Source organism: Eucyclogobius newberryi, unplaced genomic scaffold, assembly GCF_026437365.1.
Source record: "Eucyclogobius newberryi isolate DKJ021-1_F unplaced genomic scaffold, fEucNew1.0.hap1 SCAF_18, whole genome shotgun sequence".
NCBI lineage: Eukaryota > Metazoa > Chordata > Actinopteri > Gobiiformes > Gobiidae > Eucyclogobius > Eucyclogobius newberryi.
Genome location: NW_027315812.1, coordinates 30526351 through 30534913, shown reverse-complemented (window position 1 = coordinate 30534913; position 8563 = coordinate 30526351). Strand labels below are relative to the sequence as shown.

General features: G+C 53.7%; 1 protein-coding gene across 1 annotated transcript in view; it reads left to right on the top strand.

The window, feature by feature from the left end:
• hccsb (holocytochrome c synthase b) overlaps nucleotides 1-8010 on the top strand; it is a 25245-nt gene extending 17235 nt beyond the window's left edge. The window contains exons 5-8 of the mRNA XM_072451206.1: nucleotides 2854-3002; nucleotides 4081-4200; nucleotides 4591-4677; nucleotides 7555-8010. Of these exons, the coding sequence (XP_072307307.1) occupies nucleotides 2854-3002; nucleotides 4081-4200; nucleotides 4591-4677; nucleotides 7555-7753 (555 nt within the window). The 3' untranslated portion in view covers nucleotides 7754-8010. The remainder of the gene's footprint in view (nucleotides 1-2853; nucleotides 3003-4080; nucleotides 4201-4590; nucleotides 4678-7554) is intronic.
• Nucleotides 8011-8563: the final 553 nt, after the last annotated feature.

Here is an 8563-nt window from a genome sequence, read left to right as displayed (position 1 = left end):
CCCCACATGACCTCCTCTGCTGCTCCCCACATGACCTCCTCTGCTGCTCCCCACATGACCCCCTCTGCTCCTCCCCACATGACCTCCTCTGCTGCTCCCACATGACCTCCTCTGCTGCTCCTCACATGACCTCCTCTGCTGCTCCCCACATGACCTCCTCTGCTGCTCCCCACATGACCTCCTCTGCTGCACCCCACATGACCTCCTCTGCTGCTCCCCACATGACCTCCTCTGCTGCTGCTCCCCACATGACCTCCTCTGCTGCTCCCCACATGACCTCCTCTGCTGCTCCCCACATGACCTCCTCTGCTGCTCCCCACATGACCCCCTCTGCTGCTCCCCACATGACCTCCTCTGCTGCTCCCCACATGACCTCCTCTGCTGCTCCCCACATGACCTCCTCTGCTGCTCCCCACATGACCTCCGCTGCTCCCCACATGACCCCCTCTGCTGCTCCCCACATGACCCCCTCTGCTGCTCCCCACATGACCTCCCCTGCTGCTCCCCACATGACCTCCTCTGCTGCTCCCCACATGACCTCCTCTGCTGCTGCTCCCCACATGACCTCCTCTGCTGCTGCTCCCCACATGACCTCCTCTGCTGCTGCTCCCCACATGACCTCCTCTGCTGCTCCCCACATGACCTCCTCTGCTGCTCCCCACATGACCTCTGCTGCTCTCCACATGACCCCCTCTGCTGCTCCCCACATGACCCCCTCTGCTGCTCCCCACATGACCTCTGCTGCTCCCCACATGACCTCCTCTGCTGCTCCCCACATGACCCCCTCTGCTGCTCCCCACATGACCTCCTCTGCTGCTCCCCACATGACCTCCTCTGCTGCTCCCCACATGACCTCCCCTGCTGCTCCCCACATGACCTCCTCTGCTGCTCCCCACATGACCTCCTCTGCTGCTCCCCACATGACCTCCTCTGCTGCTGCTCCCCACATGACCTCCTCTGCTGCTCCCCACATGACCTCCTCTGCTGCTCCCCACATGACCCCCTCTGCTGCTCCCCACATGACCTCCTCTGCTGCTCCCCACATGACCCCCTCTGCTGCTCCCCACATGACCTCCCCTGCTGCTCCCCACATGACCTCCCCTGCTGCTCCCCACATGACCTCCTCTGCTGCTCCCCACATGACCTCTGCTGCTCCCCACATGACCTCCTCTGCTGCTCCCCACATGACCTCCTCTGCTGCTCCCCACATGACCTCCCCTGCTGCTCCCCACATGACCTCCTCTGCTGCTCCCCACATGACCTCCCCTGCTGCTCCCCACATGACCTCCTCTGCTGCTCCCCACCTGACCTCTGCTGCTCCCTACATGACCTCCTCTGCTGCTCCCTACATGACCTCCTCTGCTGCTCCCCACATGACCCCCTCTGCTGCTCCCCACATGACCTCCTCTGCTGCTCCCACATGACCTCCTCTGCTGCTCCCCACATGACCTCCTCTGCTGCTCCCCACATGACCTCCTCTGCTGCTCCCCACATGACCTCCTCTGCTGCTCCCCACATGACCTCCTCTGCTGCTGCTCCCCACATGACCTCCTCTGCTGCTCCCCACATGACCTCCTCTGCTGCTCCCCACATGACCTCCTCTGCTGCTCCCCACATGACCCCCTCTGCTGCTCCCCACATGACCTCCTCTGCTGCTCCCCACATGACCTCCTCTGCTGCTCCCCACATGACCTCCTCTGCTGCTCCCCACATGACCTCCTCTGCTGCTCCCCACATGACCTCCCCTGCTGCTCCCCACATGACCTCCTCTGCTGCTCCCCACATGACCTCCTCTGCTGCTCCCCACATGACCTCCTCTGCTGCTGCTCCCCACATGACCTCCTCTGCTGCTCCCCACATGACCTCCTCTGCTGCTCCCCACATGACCCCCTCTGCTGCTCCCCACATGACCTCCTCTGCTGCTCCCCACATGACCCCCTCTGCTGCTCCCCACATGACCTCCCCTGCTGCTCCCCACATGACCTCCCCTGCTGCTTCCCACATGACCTCCTCTGCTGCTCCCCACATGACCTCTGCTGCTCCCCACATGACCTCCTCTGCTGCTCCCCACATGACCTCCTCTGCTGCTCCCCACATGACCTCCCCTGCTGCTCCCCACATGACCTCCTCTGCTGCTCCCCACATGACCTCCCCTGCTGCTCCCCACATGACCTCCTCTGCTGCTCCCCACCTGACCTCTGCTGCTCCCTACATGACCTCCTCTGCTGCTCCCCACATGACCTCCTCTGCTGCTCCCCACATGACCTCTGCTGCTCCCTACATGACCTCCTCTGCTGCTCCCCACATGACCCCCTCTGCTGCTCCCCACATGACCTCCTCTGCTGCTCCCCACCTGACCTCTGCTGCTCCCTACATGACCTCCTCTGCTGCTCCCCACATGACCTCCTCTGCTGCTCCCCACATGACCTCTGCTGCTCCCTACATGACCTCCTCTGCTGCTCCCCACATGACCTCTGCTGCTCCCTACATGACCTCCTCTGCTGCTCCCCACATGACCTCCTCTGCTGCTCCCTACATGACCTCCTCTGCTGCTCCCCACATGACCTCCTCTGCTGCTCCCCACATGACCTCCTCTGCTGCTCCCCACATGACACGAGGCAGTAGTGTTTCCTCTGTAACCTCCTACAATGAAGCTAAACTAAATGGCTGCTTATTGAAAGAACAAAACAAAAAGAGTACATGGCTTTGTCAAAGACGTGTTTGATTCTGTCAAATCACACCCACTATTTAATTATTTTCAGCATGGGCTATTTTTCAAATAACTTGAGCGTAAGGCTCTTCTTTGGGATATTATGATATATATTTTCATTTGTGATTTTTGTTCACTCACAGATGCCTCCTCCGAATCAGACCCCCGCCCCAGACCAGCCTTTCCCCTTGGATGTGGGCCGGGAGGAGTCCACTATCCCCCGTCATGGCGTTGAGAAGAACTGGGTCTACCCCTCGGAGCAGATGTTCTGGAACGCCATGCTGCGCAAAGGGTATGTCCTGACGATCCCCCCACTTACGCCCACTGCTCCCCCTTTGTGTATTGTATTGGTATTTATCTGTACAGTATATTTGGGCTCCTTCAGGAGGAGGCTTCAGTCTGTCCTTGTGTTGTTTCGTCTCAGAGTTTGTGATTGTGTGGAGCTGTCCCGGTCCCAACTGCTGAGGACGTCGTCAACACAGTGGAAGCTCAAAAAACAAAAAGACTACAAGAATTAGCAATGCAAATGCAAACCTTTTTCTGGTGCGCCCCCCCTTAGGACCTTTTTAGAAATTATAAATTGACCGATGATAAAATACTGTTTTATGTATCTAACAATGAATACATTAAATCTAATAAGTAATTACATTTTTTTTGCCTCAACACCGAGTGAAAACATGAGGCAGCACTGCACACGCTCGACATGGACGCTAACCATGTCGCACTGCGAGGATCATCTTTTATTTTAGTTCTTGATAAAGCCAAAGAAGATGCTCAGCTTTGTGCAGCGAGAGGAGTTTGTCGTGTCTGAGCCGCTGCTGTGAAGCCTGTTCTGTTTCACCTTCAATCCCTCTGTCACGTGTTTTTGGAGCCCACAGTGCGTGTGACTGTTGGACACAAGATTAATATAGCACTGCAAATAAGTTTTTTTTATTAACATCCCATTTCACTTTAAAACGTGTATCTGACTGGGACATAAAACACATAATGGAAACAATAGATGGATACCTATGGACAGGTGTTGAAAATTAGCATATTCTGCTATAACACTTAAAACATTGCATCTGGTTCATCCAATGCTATGTCCATATTAAATAAATACATTCAAAATAAAATTGGACTATACTTTTAGCCGCAGTGAAAAAAAAACGATTGCAAAGACAGGACTGGGCTCGAATAACTAATGACTTTATAAACATAAAATGTAGAACATCTTTTCATTTGCGTTGGTATAAATGGGACGTATGCTTGACCTTGTCTGGATGATGTCGCTGCACTTCTGAGTGTCATGTTGTCATGTCCTTGAATACTTGACTGAGCTCTAGAGCGTGTAGTGGAAGACGATTTGACTTTGTTCCTTTGTGCTGCAGGTGGCGCTGGAAAGAAGACGACCTGGCTCAACACGATATGACCAACATCATCAAAATTCACAACCGCAACAATGAGCAGGCCTGGGAGGAGATCCTCAAGTGGGAGGCCCTACACGCCCAGTCAGTACCACGTCGACTCTCTGCAGTATTCACAGTACACCAGGGTCGGGCTGCAACTAACCATGGTTTTTGAGGCTTTTTTTAATCACATAATTGAATAATCTTATATTTTATCTTAAATCTTATCTTTTTCACCCAGAACACAATCTCCTCATCATTAAATGAATTTGTCAAATTGGGACAGATGGTACTTTTTAATGACCATAAATGCTTTATATTTAGATGTCAGATTGTGGCTGTATGTTGTTTATAATCTGTTTCCAAATAATACTCTACTTAAAGGAAATTGATATAATGTTCTACTTGTGTCTATTCACTTTAGCATATTGTTTTTGCAGCCCCCTCTGTAACCCACCAATGCATGTCTCATGTTTGCTCTGTGTACAACAGGGAGTGCCCATGTGGCCCTAAGCTCAAGAGGTTTGGAGGGAAGGCCAAGGAGTTTTCCCCCAGGGCTCGCTTCCGCAACTGGATGGGGTCAGTGCTGCTCTTTTTTTAAATGTATATATTTAAATTATTATTTTTTAATTTAAGGCCCTAAAATGCTTAAATCTGGCATGGTAGGTCTTAAAATTATCATTGAGAGGTTGAGAAATGTCTGCAATCTATTTCACTCCGGCTGCATTTCCCCCCTCGAGGGCACAAAGAATAGAACCTCCATTCCACTTTGATCCGAGTGCTTTTCAGCAGCATGAATCATGCGAGTCATCAGTGTTTGCAGAGCGGCTGTGCCAGATCATGGCTTTAAGCACAATCAAGCTGAGACGAATGTTTGAATAATATAGCATAATACAATTGTGCTCATTGTTATTATTATTTCAGGGTTGATTTTAGGCGTTTTACAGTAAACATATTTTTGTATCTTTTTATCAGTCATAATCTCTCGAGGCTGTGATGGCTACACAGAGGTGCCCTTCTTCAGACTTTTATGAGAAAATGAAGGGATTATTTGAGTGGCCTGTGCCTCAATATGTAGCTGAAGGTCCAGTGACGTCCCTCATGGGCAACATGAGATGCGGCGTAACGCGGGGCGGGCTGGGGCTGCGGCGGCGTGAGGCGGGCTAGGGCTGCGGCGGCGTGAGGCGGGCTGGGGCTGCGGCGGCGTGAGGCGGCGTAAGGCGGGCTGGGGCTGCGGCGGCGTGAGGCGGCGTAAGGCGGGCTGGGGCGGCGTAAGGCGGGCTGGGGCGGCGTAAGGCGGGCTGGGGCTGCGGCGGCGTAAGGGGGGCTGCGGCGGCGTGAGGCGGCGTAAGGCGGGCTGGGGCTGCGGCGGCGTAAGGCGGGCTGGGGCGGCGTAAGGCGGGCTGGGGCTGCGGCGGCGTGAGGCGGCATAAGGCGGGCTGGGGCTGAGGCGGCGTAAGGCGGGCTGGGGCTGCGGCGGCGTAAGGCGGGCTGGGGCGGCGTAAGGCGGGCTGGGGCGGCGTAAGCCGGGCTGGGGCGGCGTAAGCCGGGCTGGGGCTGCGGCGGCGTAAGGCGGGCTGGGGCTGCGGCGGCGTGAGGCGGGCTGGGGCTGCGGCGGCGTGAGGCGGGCTGGGGCGGCGTAAGGCGGGCTGGGGCGGCGTAAGGCGGGCTGGGGCGGCGTAAGCCGGGCTGGGGCGGCGTAAGCCGGGCTGGGGCTGCGGCGGCGTAAGGCGGGCTGGGGCTGCGGCGGCGTGAGGCGGGCTGGGGCTGCGGCGGCGTGAGGCGGGCTGGGGCTGGGGCGGCGTGAGGCGGGCTGGGGCGGCGTAAGGCGGGCTGGGGCGGCGTAAGGCGGGCTGGGGCTGCGGCGGCGTAAGGCGGGCTGGGGCGGCGTAAGGCGGGCTGGGGCGGCGTAAGGCGGGCTGGGGCGGCGTAAGGCGGGCTGGGGCGGCGTGAGGCGGGCTGGGGCGGCGTAAGGCGGGCTGGGGCTGCGGCGGGCTGGGGCGGCGTAAGGCGGGCTGGGGCTGCGGCGGCGTAAGGCGGGCTGGGGCGGCGTAAGGCGGGCTGGGGCGGCGTAAGGCGGGCTGGGGCGGCGTAAGGCGGGCTGGGGCGGCGTAAGGCGGGCTGGGGCGGCGTGAGGCGGGCTGGGGCGGCGTAAGGCGGGCTGGGGCTGCGGCGGCGTAAGGCGGGCTGGGGCGGCGTAAGGCGGGCTGGGGCGGCGTAAGGCGGGCTGGGGCGGCGTAAGGCGGGCTGGGGCGGCGTGAGGCGGGCTGGGGCGGCGTGATGCGGGCTGGGGCTGCGGCGGCGTAAGGCGGGCTGGGGCGGCGTGAGGCGGGCTGGGGCGGCGTGATGCGGGCTGGGAAGTAACTGGCACTAATCCAGGAGCAGACAACTAACTATTGAGAGCGTCTGCACCAGCTACAGCTTCTGTGTGCATAATATACAGATTGTTCCCGCACATATATTACTACAACATCCCTTTAATAAACATTTATCCAAATTAATCTAAAAAACCTGTTCTCTGAAGTTTTGAATGTTCTAGGAATACGTAGATCAAATATGTCGGTTATCATAAGAAGAGTAATGGCATTCTTAAAATCATACATTTTGTGGAACTACAAGCTTGAGACTAAATGCAATGGAGTCTAAAATGATTAAACCAACTAAGTTGTCTTAACAGAGTGTGAACTGGTTCTAAGTCAGGACGAGGTTTAGGGCTGAGGACTAAAGTATAAATCATAACTAATGTTAAAGGCGTTATGGACGATTTTTCTGCAATTTGAGAACTCGAACTGATACGACACACGTGCGTTTGTTTATCAGCCCGACTCCCGTAGATTTCAGTCTCTTCATGAGACCGCTTTAACTGTCTTTCTCCGTCCTAATTTTGTCCCGTACACTGAGGGAACTATATTATGATAGATCCATGCGCTTAGACACGCGGAAATGTCCTGCTCTCCTGGGGACGAGCCGCACGCAGCCGCAGGAGCAGTAGGTGCATCCTATGATTGATACGTGGCAGGACTAATCGGCCGTCCACGCCACGAGGAAATGAGACTCAGATTTGGGCCATTACGCCTTTTAAGACTAGGGATGGGAATCCAGTTCCACTTGAAACTGTTTTCAGGATCACTCATGGGACTCCTCCCTTAACGATTCCTCTAATCGATGCTGTTTTTTTAATTTTTTATTTAAAATCGCTTTTACATGATTTTAAATGCTTTACATTGTCGTGTTAGTCGTAGTGTAGCCAACACTGTCTAAATGTATATAAAAGTGAATAAATACTGGCTTATAAAACTACATACATAAGACACATCGATCCTATGTAGCCTATCAAATAAAAGAGAATTGTTCAAAACTCTTAATAGATAAGAAGGATTGTCATTGATGAAATGGTATAAATTCTCAGACTTGACTAATCAGAGAAGTGTCCTGATGAACGTGTCTCTTCTGTAGGTACGAGCTGCCATTCGACCGCCATGACTGGATTGTAGACCGCTGTGGCAAAGAGGTGCGCTATATCATCGACTACTACGACGGAGAGATCAATAAAGACAACTACCAGTTCTCCATCCTAGACGTGCGGCCGGCTTATGACTCGCTGGGAGCAGTGTGGGACCGCATGAAGGTGGCCTGGTGGCGCTGGACCTCCTAAACACTCACACAGGTCGACAGGATCCGTGTTTAGAAGCTTCTTCTGCTTCAGTGAACTGTATTAGACACTCTGGATGATCTCTGCTTCCATGGCTCGTGAAAGGTGAAGCTGTCGTCTTTAGCTTTGTTCTGTTCCCTAGAAAAAGACTCTTCCTGCTCTGTGATATTTACAGTAGCACCAAAAGTGGCAGATTAAACTACTTTAGAATGTACAAATGAGAAAAGGAATTGATCAATAAAGGTGTGTGAAAAGCAAAATATTTTGTATCATCACTGCATGTTCTGTATTTTTTTTTAACTGCATTGCTGCTGCTCCTTCATCAGAGGTCTTCAGAGGTCTTGTACCGCGCTGGTTTAAATAGAGTCTTTTCTTCCAGTAGTTTCTTGAGTATTTATGTGAAGGTGTGATTTAAAAGATTTAACTGAGAAGCACAAATAAACCCAAATAAAACGTTTGCTCCTCTGTTCAGTACATTTGTTTGTGCTTTTGCTTTTTATGTTATGCAGTGAATTCTTATGTACATGTGCTTTGTTTTTTTTACAACCTTCTTTCACGTCATTGTTCACAGTTGTTTTGTAGAGTTTTGTGCAATATCATGAATTTAATCAATTTTGGAATAAGCAACATGACTTTCTGGATGCACTGTAGGTCACTGTGTTAATGCAGGCCAGGGAAACCGGACACGTTTTAGACCAATCGTCCAAAGTGCATGTAACCACGGGCACGTCGATTTGCGGTGCCGTGGATCCACTCTTCTAAAACCACCAGGCGCATGTGGTGGTGGTGCCGACTTCTTGGCCGTACTCGGAT